This window comes from Anomalospiza imberbis, chromosome 3 (genome assembly GCF_031753505.1).
Source record: "Anomalospiza imberbis isolate Cuckoo-Finch-1a 21T00152 chromosome 3, ASM3175350v1, whole genome shotgun sequence".
Taxonomy (NCBI): Eukaryota; Metazoa; Chordata; class Aves; order Passeriformes; family Viduidae; genus Anomalospiza; species Anomalospiza imberbis.
The window spans coordinates 91,906,017-91,925,937 of record NC_089683.1 but is presented as its reverse complement, the minus strand read 5'-3'; the positions used below and the strand labels follow the sequence as shown (position 1 = coordinate 91,925,937).

The 19,921-nt window shown below is 43.3% G+C and overlaps 1 protein-coding gene and 1 long non-coding RNA gene across 7 annotated transcripts in view; both read left to right on the top strand.

Moving 5' to 3' along the window:
* The window catches only part of RPS6KC1 (ribosomal protein S6 kinase C1), an 86,499-nt gene extending 78,108 nt beyond the window's left edge, over positions 1-8,391 (top strand). For 3 of the 6 annotated variants that reach the window (XM_068185712.1, XM_068185709.1, XM_068185714.1), the window contains 3 exons: positions 1,818-1,900; positions 2,608-2,703; positions 5,800-8,391. In XM_068185712.1, coding sequence (XP_068041813.1) covers positions 1,818-1,900; positions 2,608-2,703; positions 5,800-5,910 — 290 coding nt within the window. In that variant the 3' untranslated portion in view covers positions 5,911-8,391. Of the gene's footprint in view, positions 1-1,817; positions 1,901-2,607; positions 2,704-3,415; positions 3,630-4,587; positions 4,713-5,329 lie in introns of those variants that run through there. The other 3 variants (XM_068185710.1, XM_068185711.1, XM_068185713.1) reach the window with 3 other exon arrangements.
* Positions 8,392-13,785: 5,394 nt separating this feature from the next.
* On the top strand, positions 13,786-17,983 carry LOC137471403 (uncharacterized). Its single transcript, XR_010997570.1, has 2 exons — positions 13,786-14,876; positions 16,181-17,983. It is a non-coding gene; the product is annotated as an uncharacterized lncRNA (long non-coding RNA).
* Positions 17,984-19,921: the final 1,938 nt, after the last annotated feature.

Below are 19,921 nucleotides of genomic sequence, written 5' to 3'. Positions count from 1 at the left end.
CTTTGCTGTCCTTATTCTGTAATAAGTGTGTAATTTAATTTAGAAATAAAAATCTTCACTTATTGGGAAGAAAGCTCCCTTGAACTGAAAAGGCATTTCTATTTAGTAGGTTTCAGTGAAAAATGCTGTGAAAACCTTTCACCAGCTGGTTTGTGTGCAAAGGCCCAACTTTGGTTTTGGTGGCTTTTTTTTCATTTGTTTGGTTTTTTTTTTTTTTTTTTTTTTTTTACTTTTTTTTAAAGGATAGCTACCTAGAAGCTCTGCCTTTCTGAAGGACTTTAAAATTAATTGCAAGAACACATTTTGGTTTTTACACAAATTCTCTCAATTTACAGTAATTTCAGCTTCATCTGGGTGCTTGCATAGGATCTTATAACATTTTAAAAATTCATGTAACTATCCTGATACAGTTCCTCATGTGGTTGCTGTTACATCTTTGTAAAAGTTTCTTGGTGCTGATAGGAGCATTAATCTATAAGGAGTGGAATAAATTTTCATGTGTGGCACCCTTATAGTAATGTATTGGTCATTCCAAGGCTGTTAAATGTAGCCAGCTTTTCAGTGTGAGGGATGTGCTACCTCAAGAAACAAAGTCTGAGCCATCCTTCCTTGTTGCTCTTGCAACAGCAGCCTGAGCTTAGTTCTGTGAGTTGCTGAGCTTCTTCCAGCTTGTGTGGCAGCTGCACATCCCTGAGCTCAGCATGGCTGTGCTTCCCTGCCTCTGGGGAGCTCTGAGGTGACGCCTCCCTCTCCCTGACCCTGGGCTGGGACTCATCTGGAGCTCTCCTTGGCCATGCTCATGCTAAGCTCCATAAAATGATGAGCAGGATTTTTCTGCCTATGCTGTACTGCTCTTCACAGCAACAGCTATGTGACTGTATGCTAATTGTTGTCCTCTGCTGGGGAGCTGGTGTGGCTTTTGCCACCAAAGCTGTTTTAGTGCAGCTTCTGCAATTTTTTGACAGTCAAAATGAAGATTTCATCTTCATTGCAATCTGGTTTTCTGCCTGTTTTAGAGCAGACAGCGTGGTGTGTTTGTATTTAATAATTTTTGTAGTTTAAAGCCTGAGTCAGTGAAGGCCAAGTTTTCTGCATGCATCATGCTACTGAATAGGTGTGTGTGTGTATGGCCAGGGACTGTCACCCCTGGCTCCCCTCCCTGCTGTCCCTTGTGCCTGTGCAGCAATAGCAGTGTTGGGATGGATGCAAGGGGAAACGACTTTTCATACCAATGTACAGTTTGGGCTGGGCTGTAGCAATACAGAGTACTGGCTGTGGTTATGCTGTGGGAAGCAGATTTGATATCTTTCTATGAGACCATTGTGAAAAGCCTCCCATGGGGATCCCAGTAAAGGGCGTGGGTTAGCCTTGAGACAAATCCTACCCTCAAAGGCAAAACTAAGGCATGCAGTAGACTACTGCACTCTCCATTGTGCTGCTCTTCTGGGTGTTTTAGGCCACTCTCATCTGTCCAGCTCTTCTGGCCACGGTAAAATCTCTAAATATGCTTTGCTTTACTGTCTGTCATTGTTCAGTTTTGTCCAGAATAGAAAAATCATAACTGTAATGCCTACAAGCCTCAAAAGTGCCTATGTATGCATGGAAAAGACAAATTATGCATGAAATGTATGGTGTTGCTGTGCTTGAACAATGCAATCTGTAGGTGGCTAAAGGGCTAACTAAATTGCAGGCATAATGAAAGCTCTGTGGTATTTAGTATATGTTCTGTCAGCATTAAACAGTCACCTTGTAAATATATGTTAATTTTGAAGGTGTAACTGACCTTTTTAATATTAATTGAAATGTCTCATGTTTAGAGGTTGGTGCTATCCTAGAAGAGACAGAAGCCTGTGACTGGTGGAGCCTGGGTGCCATTCTTTTTGAACTCCTCACTGGGAAGGTATGGCTGGGGGCAAGTGACTCTAAGTGACTTCTTGGCCAGTAGTTTCTTACCAGTGGTGTGCCCAGGTGTGATTCCCTTGATTGTCTTTCTCTGATGAGTTTTGCCAACCTGAACACTCTCAATTTGCTTAGTCTGCCAGAGAAACAAAACATGTTCAGCCTTCAGCAGAACAACTTAATAGAGCTGTACCAAACTAAGGACTAAAAAAAAATAACCAAAACTATGCTGCCCTCTTAGCTACCATAAAATCCAAGTTCTCTAACATTCCATCTGTACATGTACAAAACTTTTGCCTTAATACTTCCAGTATTATTTCCAGAAACTGCGTAGAAGCCATATATTGCTGTTACACATTAATTCAGTATATTGAGACAAAGAATGCTCAGCCAAATCAAACTGGTGATTGGTTGACAAGCTCTGCACAAAGAAAGCAAAGTCCAGCAAATTCCCAGCCTCTTCAAATGTGAGTAATAAAACAGAAGCCTTAAGATGTAAATGTTCTAAAGCTGTATCTCAGGGAGCTCATCAGCACCTGTAGACATTCCTCCCAGAACCAGTACTTCATACTAGGAAGCACTGAATTTTGGCTTTGTGTGTTAAATTTGCCTGGATAGTAGGAGATAATCCAACGCTGCAGTTTTGAAATTAATAAATATACCTTCCTGCTTTGATTTATTTTTTTCCTTTTTCCTTTTCTCCTCCAGTCTCTGGTTGAGTGCCATCCATCAGGAATAAACACTCATACTTCTTTGAATATACCAGACCATGTATCAAAGGAGGCCAGATCACTGATTCAGCAGGTAGGTGAGGGGAGGATTTGTTTTCTCTATGTGTATGTATGGATGGGACAAATACTTACCTACCTAACTTGTTCTGGTGAAGTAAATGTAAAAACAGAAAGCTGCTGGTAGGAACGTGGGTGGCCCTTTTGTCAGCACTGATGAGTTTTGCCCAGTTGTTTTGTTGCATTTGCAAACTTTGACTTGTGCTGCCAGCTGGGTCTGTAGAAAACTGGAGTGCTTTGCCATTTCTTCAAAGAATAAGTTTGGCAAATGCTTTGGAAACACCTGCTGGTGATGCATGAACATTTGAGGAATTCTGCCCTAAATGTTCATGGAAACATTTGTCGTGAACTAAAGTGAAAAATGCTGATGCCAATTCAGCAAAATAGCTCAAAGTGCTATGAAACCTGTAGCACCCTGATTTGAAGTTACAACCTTGCTGTGGTTGAAAGTGTGTAGCTCTATTCCAGGAAATCTTCTGGGTGCCATTTTTAAAAAAAAAGTACTTTAAATGGTGAATCCAGTGACTTTTGTAGTCAGAAGATAAGTGGGTAGGGCAGACAAAAGGCAAAATTGTAGAATACAGACAAGCTTCCAGACTGATACAACATTTTTAAATTAATGGGAATAGTACTGTTTGATGGTTTTAGTTTACTCTTAGATTTAGGTAGTCATAACTGAACATGTAGTACAGGGTCTTGAAATTCAGTTAATGCAATCTTTCTGCTAGTTAATTTTGACATAACTGTGGAAGTGGTGCCTAGATCTGACCTGTTCCACTTGAGAAGGAGAAGCAATATATGTGAATTATGCTGTTCAGCTTTGAAGAGGATCTTGCTAGTGGGTGCATAAATAGTGGCATGACTTAGATGCAGTTTTGAACAGAGCAGAGTGAACAAAGTATTTCTTGAAGAAAACAAAGGAAACAGATTTTGAAAATTCAGTGAGTGAGAAGACCCAGTGACAGATGATTGATTTCTACGCTGTTACTGTGAAATGATTAGTGGAAATGGCACTGTATGTTTGGACGCCACCTATTTTGACGAAGTGACATGAAGTCACTGAAGGTGAAAATACATGTCTGGCAAAGGTAGAAAGGGAAATGACTGAAGAAAAATCCCATTTCTATATAATGTGCATTTATATAGTTGGATGGTAGCAAATTTTTACCTTCATCCACAGATGCTATAAGAGACAAATAGCTGAAGGAAAGCAAAATCACATTTAATGAAGGGAATTCCTCCCATTAAGACTAGAAGACAAACAAAGTTGTCCAGTCCATGTGTCCCTGCCAGTGCAGGATTTTTTTTTTTTTTTTTTGCTGTAGACTAATGTATTGCCTATTTTCACATATGCCATAGGATGTCTCTTTTGCCACTGGTGGGTTTAAGTGGCAGATGTATTTCTGTCACTCACAGCTGTGTTACAAGGCCATGTCTATTCAGAGAACAGTCTCCCCAGTGCCTGTTAGATCAAGTTGTGTAGTGGAGGGTGGTGACTTATCTGGTGGAGGTTTGGCTATATGAAGCAGTAAATCACATTTTTGTTGTGTGACTATCCAAGGAAGCTGCCATTCATTGTTGAGGAAGCCTTGTCAGGAAAAGGAAGAGAGCTCTCTTGGCATGGATAGCAATTTGTCATTGCGACTTTCCTTCCCCCCACTGCCAAGGGTAAACAGGTCAAAACATCACAGAGTAACTCTCCGGGATCAGTGTTCAGCTATACAGAAAATTGTGTCAGGCGTTGTCTCCTGCTGTGGCTTCCAGTCCAGGTGACTTCATTGTAAACATCATCTTCATTTAGCCAGCATCTGAAAAACAGAGATCTGTTTATTTCTTCTGAAAGATAAAGTTTGTTTTTTGATGTTGGTTAGGTATTTTGCACTCAGGTTTTTGTTCTCAGGAACCTTCAAGTTCTACTACCAACAAAATATGTAATGTGACTTTTCCATAGGTGTCTGTTTCAGTTTACATTTGTTTTCTGAGATTAAAGTTATTCTAGAAAGACAAACTCCAGAAAGTAAGTGACCATGCGTGATTTCCCTGTGCTGGTGCTGCCTGTATTTCCAGGGAAGGCAGATACACCCTGGCTGCATCTGTGGCTTGTGGGAGATAGCAGAGCAGCACCATTCACTGTCAGCAAGCTACTTTAACTGTGTGACAATGACTGCAAATAGCAGAGCCATTCCTATGTTTATGGATGTAGGCTCACTTAGATGTTGACTGCATCGAGATATGAATACACATTTTTCCAAGTGACAACTGGGAGAAGTTAGCCTATTAGCTATTGCAGAAAAAGCAAGCAAGAGATCATGCCTTTGTACTGGCTGTAATTGAATAGCGTATAAACACTTCTTGAAAACTGCAAAATATGTTTGCGTGTCTTTATTAGTCTCTTTGGAGTTTACCTTTGCATTCCTTTTTATATGGATTGGTATCTTTAAACAGATGTAAATATTGTGATTTCCTTTTCACATGAATTCAGCATGTGATGTACAACTAAAAAGCAAACGAGGTGCTGAATTTCAGGAAATTTCCATGAAGCCATTAGACTGTTTTGTTTCTTTCACTGGGGTTTTGACTTTTCAGTTTTAGGCCATTTGTAGGACTCTGTAAAACTTTTTTTTTTTTTTTTTTTTTTTTAGGAAATGGAGAGCTGGCTATATTATCCAGATATTTTAGGACCAACTCAAAATTTATGAAACGGAAAGTTACAGACCACTATCCCTGATGTAGCCATAAGACAGTGGCGTGAGCAAAGGTTAACATGAAGTAAGCTCAGCGTCCAGAGTTCTACTGATGCAGGCTCTGGCTGCTGCTGTCTCTTTTTAAAATGAGGTTACACTTAAAATGAAGTCCCAGTGTGCAGTGCTTCAGGGAATTGCATGCTGTGATCAGTAGTCTCTGAAGACTGCAAGACTGATACTCAAGGAAAGGAGAGTCTTCTTCCATTTACTGGATTTTAGGAATTTCAAGTATGCTTTTGCACTCTTGAAAGTAATTCATAGAGCAGGAAAACAGTAGGATGTCCCTTACCTTAGACCTTTCTGGAACTTTTAAGCACTTGTTTTTGTTCTTACTCACTGAGTCATGTGTTTTTTTCTTTTATGTCAAGCTTTTGCAGTTTAATCCTGCGGAGCGTCTTGGTGCTGGTGTTGCTGGTGTTGAAGACATCAAATCTCATCCATTTTTTGCCCTTATAGAATGGGCAGATCTGCAGAGATGAGAGACACGTGCCCTCTGAACAAACTCAGGTCAACTGGACAGGTTTCTCTGGCACAGGAGCACCCTGACTCGCTTCCTTTGGATGTAATGGCTAAAGGATGCTGGAGCAACAGAGCCAAAAGTGAACACTTTTAACAGGAATCACTGGTTGTATAGGGTGCTGGCTTATTTCTACCACAGCTGGTTGCTACGTGTGTGTGAGTCCTTTCATCAAAGGAAAGTTTGTGAGGCAACTCCTGGGCAGCATGTTTGGCACTGCTAGATAAGCAGGGGCATGAATGTCCTCCTGGTGCTTTGTCTGGTGATGGAAGTGTCTATAGACTGTGCCAGTTGAAAGTATTTTTTTATTGTGTCAAAAGACCATTTCCCTATGCTAAGTGCAGCTCTTTGGGGGGGTAGGGAAGGAAAAAGCAAATAATTTATTAACGGTATACGCTAAAGAAAATAAATAAAATACTAAAATGCTTTATGCAAAAGTTGACACATTAAAAGTAATATATCCATTAAAAATTAAGAAAGCTGTTGCATAATACTGTGGAATGTGTCTTGAAAATAGTGTATCATTTCCCATTCTGGAAAAAGCATATAAAAGGCAAATAATGCTGTCAAATGTTGTACTTTGTTGGCTGGCATTGTCTGTTTAAAACTCTTGACTATTGTATTTGATGAGCTACATGTTAAAGTCACTACAGAAAGGGAAATCTTCTTTTCCTCAGCTGGATAAACACTGCTTTAGCACTCTGGTAAGGAGCAAGAACACATAACACTAAATAAATATATAGATAAAAAAGGAAAAACTCTTCTTTCATCGCTGCAGCCACTGCTTTATCACTTAATGAACTTTACTTCCTCTAAGTGTCCTATTTTTAGCTGCTAGTTCAGGAAAAAAAACCCTTCTGCTCATGTTCTTGTGCTTGAGGAAGCTTCTGAACTCCTTGTTTGTTTGTTAATAGTCTTAATAAATCAAAGAAAGCCTTCACCCACTCTGCTGCTTGGACAGGAAGAAGCCTGGGATTTGCTCATGCCAAATGACTAAGTGACATCTCTGAGCAAACCCTAGTGGGTAAGACTTGGGCAGGAGCCAATTAGCTGACCTGTTTGTTTGCTAGAAACGTCTGGAGAATGGGAGAGGAATATAAGACATGCAGAATATTTTGCTGAGTGCTGCTAAGCAGCTCTGCCTGTATGGGTTCCTGATGTACAAACGCTGTACACTGCAATGTACAGAGTATGTATCCATGGGTTTTTTCCTAAATATTCCCTTTGCTTGCACTCTTTTTCCCCCCCTCTTTTCTTCTTCTGCCCAGCTTTATCCGGAGAACAAAGGGCAAATTCCTTTGGGAAAGTGAGGTGACAGCAACGATTATTGAATTTACAACTCAAAAAAAAAAAAGGTATCCTTCCATTTGTATTTTAGCAGTGTATTTTACGGGCACTCCCAAAAGTGCATCTGTACAGTCTCCATCTGTTAGACACCAGGTTGATGTATTCAAATAAAGTGGAAAAGGAAAATGCTTCACTTAAACAAAGGAAATCTGGAAACTTTTTTTTTTCCTTTTAAAATTATTCCACTCCCCTCCTTTTTTTTTTCTTCCCTTTCTTGTGATCGCCAGGCCAGCAGAGGGGCTGTCACAACACTGCAGGCTGTAACCAGGTCACTAGTATCACTGCCTACCCAGTGCCGTCCAAGATTACATCACTCACAGAAGCTGCGTTTCAACCCGCCACCCTCTGGCTTCATAACAGGAACTCCCTCAGGTGAGCCACAGGAACAACTTCCTGTGCCGAGCGGGTCGGAAATCTCTAATGCAGAGACCAAGCTGATCCCGAGCTTCCTTCCAGCACTGCCCTGGCTGTGACTTTGGAGATGGCTCGTTACTCAAGGAAAGCCTCCCTCCCCTCGGCCACCTGACTCCCTCCCTGGGGCTCTCTAGCCCAGCCACCAGATAATGCCACTGCCTGTGTTGATCTGTCCCATTGCATTTGCCTGGTGATAACTGTACAAAAAAGTATTTTCCATGTTACTTCGAAATGCTGTTGTGTTCAGGTTGTGCTCGTGTGCTGGCCGTAAGCAAAGGCAGGATAAGATAGCACGGGAGCACAAGCTGGTTTCTGTGAGCAGCAGCAGGAGAACCCTGTTCTGGCGGAAACCAGATGATCAGTCACTCTCACTGCAAAGCATTCGGTTTAGTTAATACCACCAACATAATTTTTTGTCAAGTATGTTAGTAGTGAGGAAATCTAGATCATGAAGGGTAGAAGGAATGGCAATATGACTTGCCAGAAATGAGCTTTTGAGATGCTACAAGTATTTGTAACATTTCCACTGACTCACATAATTGTTTGTCAAGAGAAGCACGGTCTGGAGTTAATTGCACAAAACCAATCTTGCTTCTATTTTTATTTTTTTTCCTTGAACATGTATTATGTTGTACTGGTGTTTACATGTATTCCTTTAATAAACAAAACCTTTCAAACCTAATTCAGACCTTGGCTTTCTGAACTTCACATTTAGTTCTTGAAGACTGACCTTACCTGATCAGTGCTTTTTGTTCTTTGCTTTAATGAGTTGAAATGTTCTAGATACCCTCTTTTTGTTGCCTGTTACAAAGCCCTGTGATGCAAATCTCCATTTGTATGACTGTTCATTCCCACTTCCTTCTGTTACACCTAATAGCTAACAGCAAAACAAATCAGTGCCCTTTTTTTCCCACAAGAATTAGCTACAGTCTATGAAAAACACGATAAAATAAACCTATAGATTTTCCTATTCTGTGGATGTTCAGGTACAGCAGATTACACACTTGGGGCATCTCAAACTGGTAATTCTTTGCACCCTGTGTAACCACCCTGTAATGTTCTTTGTGTCCTACTAAGAAAAACTGGGATACAAAATGTTTGCAGGCTTGCCTTGGGTAGAACTGCAGTGAGGTAAGGCTGGGCCCCTGCCCAGACCTATAGGAGAAACTGCATCTCATGAAATACAAGGGACATAACTTTGAATGGCTGTATTCACAGCTTCTGTTCTTGTAGCAGAGCTCCTGTGTCTCCTGTGAAAATCACCTCGCAGACAGCAGTGACTGTCACGCTGACTCTGGGCGCACCTTTGGGATGCTGAGTTGGCAGGGTTACCTGCGCCGGAACATCCACCCGGCTCCTCTCTCCAGTGCTAACCTGTTCCTTGGTGTGTCCCCGCAGCGAAGGGCACTGGGATGAAGAAGGCTGGGGAGGTCAGCCCTCTCTAAATAAAGCACTCAGCATAACAAGGTACAGGGAAGTGTGAAGTAAACCACTATGGGATTTTTTTTTTTTTGAGTGTGGTATCATTTGTTTTCTCAAGGACACTGAGTAGGAAGCTGGAGAAACAGAAACTTCCTCTGTGGTGAGATTTATGGTAGCGATTTCAGCAATAAAATGAAAAAGTACAATTGTTAGTTTCTTTGGGCTTGTGCTTTCTGTGAGGGCTGTGCTGTCAGCTGAGTGCTGTAGCTCCTGGCTGCTGCCTGGTCCTGTGCTTCATGTGAGGGGCCATTTCCTGGGCCCCGGCACGTGCCGTACTGTGGCTGGGCACCCAACGTCCTTCTCCAGTCAGCAGCACCTCTGGCAGCCAGCCCTCAGCTCTGTGTGAGCGCTGAGACACCCGTGGCTTTCAAATCCGAGCCCCACAGCTGTTTGCATGCCCCAAGAAGTTTGGTGTGCAGGATTGGTTTGCCTGCAGCAGCGCCCTGTTGAATGTTGCCCATTCCCTCCCCTCAGTGACTTGTTCCCCGAGGACTGCTGCGCTTGCTGCGTGGTGTCCTGAGGGGACTATGGGAGATGCTGCTGGAGAGGCCCCTTGTGTGGCCAGGGCCTGTTCCCCTCAGCCATTCTCCTGCCCAGCAGCCTCCCACAGGCTCTGCTCTGCAGTGGTTCGTGGCACCACGTGCGTTAATGGTGGTTGTTTGGCATGTGCCCACCAACAAAGGTGGTTGGGGTGTAGTGAGGACCAGATCTGGGGCTTTGGCCACCCCGGTGCCGGAGGACTTTCCATGTGGTTTTGCCTCCAGGGCTGGACCCCCTGTGGGTGTCACACCGTGGCGCCGCATGGGGACGAGGTCTGTGCAAGGTTACCAGGCTGGGGGGTAGCTCCTGCTTCGGGGAATGGGTCTGGGGGCGAGGGGGGAAATGAGGGACTGGGCCAAGCAGCAGCAGGGATGCTGGCAGCCCCCAGGACGGGGTGCCTCACGTGGCTCCAGCTGCCGTTTGGGAAGGGGTGGCAGAGCCAACTCCCAGAGGGGGAATGGGACTTGCTTAAAAGGTGCCGAGCAGCTGCTGCTGGCAGCAGGGGTTGAGACTGGCAGCACAGGGCTGGCTGCTGCGCCGCGGGGCCGGTGGAGGGCTGGTTCCTGCCTGAGCCATCTGCATGAGCAGAGCTGGGCAGCCCTGGCCCAAAGGTTGCGTTGTCCTCAAGAAAATCCCAACTTGGAGTGGCAAAGCGGTGGAAGTGATCCCACTGCTTGCTGGTGCTGTGCAGTGAAATCTCCTGCACCCCTGCTGCGGGGCAGAGGAGGCTAATCAGGGTACAGCAGAGAGGATGCTCCAGACTCCTGGCAGGGGGTGACAGCTTGATGTGCTGCCCCAACAGGACCTCACTGTCTCTTGGCAGATCAGAGGCTCTCCTTCTCCAAAGGCCGCTCTGTCTCCATCTTCTTGGCCCAGGGACCATCAGGAGGGATTAGGGCTGCTGCCAGAGGACTGCAGTGGCTCTGTGATGCGTGGGAGCACTGGAGACACGTGCAGCTCTGGGCATTGGGGAATTGGTGTTGTCTTGGGTAGGCTTTGGGTGGTCACCTTGATGCTTTGCTGCTGAGATCCTAAGGGTGGCAAGTTTGAGAAAAGTCTTTTGGGGGTAATAAGCTAGACTAGGCTGCTGCCAAGTGGTGGAGCTGGATAGAAATGGACCAGACAAGGAATGAGCAGTTGTTGGGATCAGTGGTCTTCCTTAGCAGAGCCTTGCTAACCTCTTTTTACTTTGCCTTGGAGAAGAGATGTTTTGCCTTGATGCAACCTTACTTGTGCCAGTTTCTCCCATCCCCTTCCATGACCTGAGCCATTTATTTCCAGGGTATTTTTTAGGTTTGCTCAGCTCTCTCCATCCGTGTCCTGTGTTACATCCTTCAGCCCTGGTCATAGATTTTCTTGCCCTTTCTGTGCCCTTGATTCTGAAATGCTGCCCCAAAATGCTGGGACACAGGAGCAGATTTTTAAATGCAGCTGTTATCCCCATGTACTGGTGAAGCAAAGAGAGAGGATTACTCCCACAATATGAAAGTACAGGGATTGCAAAAGCGTTAGGAAATTGGTTCCCCCAGCAGTGTGTGAGTAACGAGAGTTTTATGGCACCTCGCGCGGTGGTGGGATAACGAGGAAGGAGCCTCCATGAGAGAGATCGGTGGTGTGCCATGATTTAGAGCACGGCGCTGGCCAGCTATGCTTCACTTGGGGTCATGCTTGTGCTCTGTGGTCTGACATTTGCCAGCTCATAATCTTCCTTTACAAACCAGGCATGGAGAAGAGCTATTTCAACAGCATGGATCATGAGCCAAGTGGCACATACCCTTTCTCCAGATTTTAAAATTTGCTACTTTGCTGCTTTGGTCTCCATCCTATCCAGCATCATGTCTTCTTTGGCCTCAGAGAACTCTTCTGCCACCAGCCCCTGCCGGGCCCAGCAAACACAATAGGGTGAGGTGAGAGGGGAGTTCCCCTGAGAAGGACCCTGGCTGCTCTGGCTCCTTGCAGGCCCCTCGACAGGTGCTCTGGGATACTGCAGAGTCCTGACTTAATCACCTTCCAAGGGTAAAGCAACTGCACAGTGTGAAGTCCCAGCCCCATTAACATCACTGGGAGTTTTCCCATTGACTTTTCTGGGGTCAGGAGCATACCCTTCAATTACAGAGAGAAGCCAATTTTATTGGAAACAGGTATAGAATGCTTGTTTGCTTTCCTACTTTAAGCACACCCATGTAGTTTCAGTCCTGGTGTTAGTGAAATAAGCGTGGGGGTTTTTTGTTTGGTTGGTTTTTGTGGGTTTTTTTTTTTTTTTTTTTTTTTTTTTTTTTTTATGTTTTGCTTTCTTTGCTATTCTGGTGGGTGCAGTTAATATGGCTGTTCAGTTACTCTCCCTGGCTGGGGTGAGATCTGCTAGTCTTCCCTCAGCCTTTGCTGTGCCTCTGATTTACTGTGGGGGCCTCCCTATAAAACACGGAGGGCATTTTGCTGGTGGCAGAGATGGGAAGAGTTACTGAGAGCCTGCCCTGCGTTTTAAGGCTGAGAAATCTTTGATGAGCAGGGTTGCACAAGCCCCGTTAGGGTGACTGGAGCGCAGAGGGCTGAGAAAGGCAGGCATCTGGTTTCCTCATTATTTCTTTTCATAAATAATCCCTTGTCCTTGCACCCTGGACTCTGACAGCATTTAGAATATGCCGGGCCGGTTTTCTTTCTTCTCCTCTCCGAAACTTATTCATTTGGAGAGCGATGAAACAATAGGTTTTTGTCTAAATCTTTACCAGTGAAATTGTCAGGAGAGATTTCCGCCCCCCACTCCCGTCTATCTTCCTTTTGTCTCCTTCAGTTGTCGGGGTCAGGATTCGCCGCCAAACGGAGCCCGCAGTTGCTTTTCCAGGCCCCAGATGCCAATATGTGGCAGCATCTGGCTGGTTGGCAGGCGCCGGGCAGTGGTGCTGGCTGCGCTGTCAGGCGGCGGTGGCGGCGCTTGGTGGGCGCCCTGCTTCTTTGAGGATGTGGTCCCAACCAAGAACAGGGATAATAATTAAATCTGCTAAAGGAGGTGAATTATCTGCTAGGGCGGCTACTGTTGGAAGCTGCGCCGGCTCCCGGCCCTGGGTTTTTTTGTCCTCGTCGGCAGCATCCCGTGTAACCTCACCTTCTTGTGCTGTGAGCGTTTCAGGTGCCTTAAGGCATGGAGCTCCTTGAAAGAGAAATACAAATCACAAAAAATGTAGAGATAAAACCCTCTCCTTAGAGGCCATGTGTTTGGCATGGGAAACACATGATAACAGCTTGCTTTAGAAAGGTGACATTTCCACTGAAGGCTGAATAATAAAAAATGCATTAGACTTTTGTAATGAAGACAGCTTCTGGGACCGGGGAATCTACTGCTTCCTTGAAATATATGCGTGGGTGCTCTCCCTGGCCCTAATGGGTGTCACATGTGGCTCTGGCTACATTAATGTTGCAAGCTCTATTAAAAGGGATTGTCAGTAGCCCTTCACGTGTGGTGAATCAAAGCTGTCTTTCCCTAACTTTGCTTTAGCTCAGGCTTGTGTGTGTAGACTGACTTGCCCAGGGTTAAGTCACTTTTAATATTAAGACTGATAGAAAAGACTCTAATACTTTTTTTCTCTCTTTTTTTTTTTTTTTTTTCCTTCTCCCTTTTAATTCAGAGCTTGCTGGTGAAGGACTCTGGAGGGATAGGGAAGGAGGAGACAGCCAGGCAGCTTAAAGAGGCCTCTGAGGGTCATGTTGAGTCTGTGCTATTATGTTCCAGCGAGGAGAATAGCTTTATTGACAGACAGCTGTTTGACTCCTGCAGCCACACAGTATTTGCTGCAGAGCTGCATAAATACTGAGCCCATGTTGACAAATTCCTCATCAGTGCAAGATAGTTAAACCTGCTTGTTTAATCATTTGTGTGCTCTTACCTCTGCTGCTCTGAAAAGAATGAGCTGCTGTTTTACAATACAATGCATGAGAAATCTCTAAATGCTCAGAGATGTTTCACGTGAGGTTTTCAGGGTGTCTTTTTATTTAGACCCTCTTGGAAACACAGTACTCCATTTTTTTTGTTTTGTCAATTAGAATTTACTCTCTTCTTTTTTTCTCTCTCTCTTTTTTATTTTTTTCCTCTAGAAAGTGTATAATTTTTGGTTTTCAATTAAAAATCTGGCAAGCTCTCTTTACAATGGAGGTAGCAGCTCTCTTGGCAGACCTTAGGTCCTGTCTGCGATGTGACACCAGCACCAGCATGGCCCCTTTAGCAGTCCCACACCTTGGTTTGCAGCACGTGTGCAAAGGCACGTGAGGATTTATGTTTTGGTTTGGCTTTTCTGGCACAGGGGTATGGAACCTCTGCTACTGGTCACCTCCTGTCTGTAGCCTGGGGATTGCTTTTTCACCTCCCACCCATTTCACAATAATATCCACCTTCATACCAGCATACTATCTTGTCACATTGTTGGCCTCATCTCTGGAAATGTAGTATCTAAAATTAAAGATTTGTTTCCGTTTTGGAAATTTTCTGTTGACCTTTGTCACTTGAACAGGTAGAGAGGTATAAATCAGGGCTCCTGCCACACAGTCAATGAGAAAAAAAGAGAGAGGTCTTTTGAGATTTTCATTGGACCCTCTTTACAGTGTGGCATCTCTTTAGTCCTTTCAAACTGTTTCTGGTGTGTGAGTGATTTTCTAATCAAAAGCTTTATTATTGAGGGGTGACCAAAAGAGAAGGCCTCACTGAAATGGGAACCTATTGTTCAGTTGTACAAAAAATGTAGAACTGTCAAGTTGATTTTTAGAGAGATGGGTCACTGGATATTTATGTGGCAGTGAAGGAGATGTAAATTTCTTCCAGGATCACAAATAAAGCTGTGCATGCTTGAAGTGGTTGGTACAAGCAAGCTGTCCTATGGCTGCAACTACTTATGGAGCTGAACCTGGTGGTGCTGCTGGGTTTTGAGACATTTTATCAGTTTCCTGGCAAGTGCAGGACAAGCCAACATTGTCTGACATTTTCATTTTTTTTAAGTCCTGGTGTTGGTGCAAGACATTGGTTATATTGAGATTTACACCTGTGTCATGATGCTTATGTCCTATACAAGGACACTTCACCTGGCCAGCTGTGTCTGATGAGGCTGCAGAGATCAGCATGCAAAGAAATTAGGTTTCCACAGATTTCAGAGGGTACAGGTGGGGTTTTTTTCCATTGATTTAACTAAAAAAAGCCACAAAAAACCAGCATAAAATACAGTCTTAGGAGTATGGCACAGCTTTGCTTATTGGCTAGACCAGGCACCCTCATTTGAAGCCTTAGGAGCCTGGACAGCTCCTACATTACTTCCAAGGGAATACCTCCTCCTCCTCTCTCCATCTATGTGCTTCCTGAGGGGGTTCCATTTACAACCAAGTTATTAATTGAATGTTGGTTTTATCATTCACATGACAGCAGTTTTTACTTTCATTTATTTTTTAGTCTTTTTCTAGATGGACTTGGTTCTGACTTGTCTCCTAGCCACCACAAGGGCAGTTTGCTGCAGAATGTTGGCTTTCTTTCCATTCTAACATTTTAAAAGCATGTTCCCTTCTTTTTAGTACATCCTTATAGCTTGTATGTTGAGCCCCAAGAGCTGTACAAATTAATGTGTCTATTAAAATATTTCTATATGAATGAGAAATATTAAAAAATTCCAACACTGTGAACGAGATTAGGAGCTTTGGAAGAATTAGAAGCACTTTTGGCTTAAAGCATAAGTCAACCTTCAGCTAGGCCTTTTTAAACAAAAGCTTTCTTTCTGTCCTTCATCTTTCATCATTTTAAGAGACTAACTGCAGAGCTCTGACAGTCAGTTGAAATCAGAGTCCACCTTCAGAGCTGGGTCAGTACAGCTTCCAGAAGATGACTGAAAGTAGATTGGGTTTCTTCAGGTTTCCATCTTTTAACCCTGCTGTTGATAGTATGACTGATGTTTCCACTGGTCTTTTTGAACAGGATTTTTGGCTGGAGGCTAGCTTTTTTTTATTATGCAAAACCCAAAGCACCAAGAATTCCTGCCATTTGTGGGGCTGGTATAGTCCCCATTCCAACTAAGTGTGAATTGGACCAGCTGGAGAAGAACACCAACCCAAAAGTCTGATGGATAAGAGAAAAAACCCTGTTCTGTCTTCAGTGAGGTAGCACTATTTTGTCTTTATGCTGCAATCTCATACAACCCATGTAGAAGCCTGAAGGAGGGAACATTCTCAGCCCCAGAGAACTGACAGTTCAAATGGCCTCACATCAGAGGGCCTGAAAAACTGGGGCTGAAGGCACCGTGTTTGCTACCACTGGTCCTGGTGTGACTGAGCTCTTCAGTCTCTCCTCAGGTGCCTGATTATTTCCCAGCCCAGTGCCACACTCACCCTAATAATAAAGGTGTAGATGATTTATATCCAGCACAACTTTCTCGCTTGTTTTCCTTGCTCCTGAATGATGAGAACCCCATGCTGGTGTCCAGGTGTTGCTGCCATGGCAGTCCCAGAGGATGATGTACAGTACATCCACCCTGGGCACCGGGCAGCTCTTCTGTGGGAAGTCAGAGATTCTCTAGCATGGAATACAACAGGGCTTTTCTGCAGTCATCATGGACAGAGTGTTTTCCTTGGATGTGTGCAGCTCATCTGTTACAAAGCAAGCCGTGTTCCTGGTGTGCCACTCTATGCACAATGCTTATTTATTCCAGCCCTTAATCAGAGCTGGGTCAAATCCCTCTAAGGAAAACATAAAGGTCTTACAATGTTTTTTTTTAGGAATTGAAGTTGTAACTCCTCCTCTGAAGTCTTGATTCACCAGCATTGAGTCACAATACTGTAAGAAATAGCCATTGTCGACCGAACTCCAACCAGGTAAAACCCACTGAAGGAAATTTGTCTGGAGTGGTCAAATTTCAGTGCAAACACAGAGGGTCAACTTGTGACACTTGGCTTCTGTACTCTGTTCGTAAGCATCCCAGTGTATTTGCTTTGCTCTCCCTGTCTTTTTCCTCCTCTGTTCCCCTGTCCATATATCAGTGTCAGGGAGTTCAGACATCACAAGGGCCGGTGGTTTTTTTTTATTATTTTTGTAACACCTAATGTGGAATTTTGCATGAGCAACACTCCTTCCTGTCGTCACTTGGAAACTCTTTTGTGTTACGTCCGTCCTTTCTCTGAAGTAATCACTCAACTATTTCTAGCAATAAAATATTCCTCTGTAGTGCCATCAGATATGTTAGGAAGATTAGTACAAGATCTGAGGGCCCTGTCCAGCTAAATTCAACAAAACTTCCATGGCTTTTAATGCCCTCCTTTTTTATTTCACTGCAGATATTGCCTGTGGACATGGAGTAGGAAAAAGGCTCCCAGATACTCCCTGATAGACACAAGCTACAGAGAAGCTGCACACTATCTGAGTGAAATGCCAAGGGTCAGGAACAGGAGTCTGTGCATATCTACAGCCTTCTTTTCTGGGTTTTGTTGTTTTGGTTTTTTTTTTTTTAAATCAACTTTAAGAACACTACGCCAAAGATTTGTCTAAAATTTGTTAGGCCACTGGGAACGGGACCTGCCTCTTCTGTTGGCTGAAAAGGCAGTGGGGTTTTTATCTCTCCACAGCTGGGGAAATGAGGAGAGAAGCCATTCTCAATAAGGCAATTTGAAAATCTTACTTGGTGCCTCAGACGCATTTGGGGGAAGGAAGGTTTTCCTAAGATATTTAAACGTTCACCTGACTAACAATCAGAGAAATCACTTCCTTTGCTCTCCCCTCAGGATTTGACAGTAGCTGAAGTAGAGCTGAAACTCCTGACAATTATTAATAAATCCTTCAAGAATGGAGAAGTGACAGAATTGAGGGTCGTACTGTTTTCCATGTCACCAGTTGCACCAGCTGGAAGTGCACATGCAAGCTGAATTTATTTGCAGTGGTTGCTTTGATCTGACTTTGGGAAGCATGGAGCTGGTCTGTCTGCACTTGTTTGTGGAAAAAACCAGCTCCTCTGGCTTTAACAGGGGAATCAGCTCCTCCACGAGTTCCAGTGCTAGGGTTGAAACTAGGGATGAACTGTTTGTTCTTTGGCTTTTCTTCAGTCTTTCTTCAGCTGGACTGTCTGGAGAGGCTTCCTCCCGAATTCCAGAGTCTCTGCTCCCTAGGAAGGAGCCATGTGTGTGCAGCTGCCCCTGGCATGGCTGCCTGACTGCCCCACTCACTGTCTTGCCCCACACCGCTGTCTCCTGTGGCTTTTTATTATATATTTAAAAACAAAAGTTTACTTCAGATTGAGGGTATTTTTGTGCAGCACCTTTTTTTCTTTTTTTTTGTTTTGTTTTTGTTTGACAGCCATGACAGCCTCTCCTCATTATTATGGAAAATATAGGGTTGGTGGTAATTACTATCTGAGTATGAATGGGAGCAGAAGTGGGCATAGACTGCACTGGCCTTTCTTTGACAAGGTATAACTTTCTTCTGAATTTCTGTGTTAATTAATGCTTATTTAAAAACCACTTTAATTGGCAGTAAACATCTCAACTTTTTGTACTCATTAAAATGCACCCATTGATGTGTGATGGATTTTTTAAAGCTTAATTAACTTTCTTCCTGTATATATAACCTATAATAATGACAAATACTGAAAACTGCCTCCCTTTCCCCCCTTCCCCTATATTTTGCCCTCCCCTTGATATTTCTATCACTTGAAGAAAGGCTGTAAAATGTATCCTGACTTGGCCAGGATTGGGGGGAGCTCCCTGGGCACAATAATTCAGCCCCTCTAAGGGACCCCACAGAGCCTGAGACTGGCCAGGAGCTGCAGGCAGCTGCCCTGCGTGCCCATGCCCTATCCTGTGCCTGCTCTTGCAGCTTCAGATGCCCACCATGAACCCACTCTTCTCTCTTGTGGGCAGAAATTGGATCCTTCTCTTCCCTTCACTGTGGGTCGTTCATCACCATTTTTTAAAAAGAAAATTGTTGTGGTAACTTTTTCTCAGGTAAGCTTACAGACCTTTTATTCCCTGAAAAAAACCCAGAATCTTTCAGTGAAAATTAATTTTTCTAGCTACTTTTTTTTAAAATTTTTATTATTTATTTATTTATTTATTTATTATTTTTTTAATAGATTGAGGCAGGTTTATCTACATGCACATGTGTGAATGCCAAGTCAAAAGAACCAAGGAGCCTCTCATAGTGTGTCCTGGTTTAGGGCTTTCCTCTTCCTCTAATTTTCAGCTCATATCTAAGCCACTGAGCAGGATTTAGTGCAAAACTTTCTAGTGCAATGAAGAGAACAATGATTTCAACTTCTAATTTTTAAGTGTCTCAGCATTTTGGACTATGAAATTAGACTCCTGAATCACTTTTGAACATGAGATGTTGGTACGTTTTGCAACTGTGATCCTTTGTATACAAGTGAAATTACAAGCAGAACACATTACAGTAATTCATGAAAATATGCAAATTGCTTGGTTCAGCTATTACACACAGATCATTTCCCAGTCTTTCTTTGCAATTTATAGAATATTCTTGTTTAAGGTGGGCAGATCAAAAGTTTTAAAGTGGGCAGTCTGGTTTGTGAAGGCGCTTCTAGCGAGTAAATTTTAAATGCTTGAAGCAATGATTTAATTTCCACATGTGCTTAAAACCCAAAAACTCCTAATATCTTCATCCAAATGTAAATCTGTTTAAAATACCTTGTGAAATGCTCTTCATTCTTCTTTGCTCTGTGTGCTTTCTCTAACCCAGCTGATAATTGTGCTGCTGCCCAGTTCCTTTCTCTTTACCTGTCTCAAAGAGTGATTAGGGTGACTGTCAAAATTCTCCACTGTAATAATAAATATACCAAGATATTCCCTCCTGCTCTGTAAATGTTGTGTGGCCAAGCTAGCACTGATATTTACTGGCAATTACATCTTGTCTGCTTCACAGGAATCTTCCATTCCATGGCGACCAACACAAATCTTTATAGACACAGCTTATCATTCACCTAAATTAAGTGCACACTTTAAACCATGGAACTTGCTGAGTTTCTTCTGCTGGGTAGTTTTTCTGTACAGCTTGAGAATAGGACAAACAAGATTAGCATTGACTGAGAACTGTGTTTCTCTCACCTGCTCAAGGTAACTTAATTAGGTTGACAATATTTAATTATTATTTTAAAATATACCTTCATCTGGAAAAATGGGGATGGCATGCAGTATTCTAAACATTAATGCTAACTTTCTTCCTG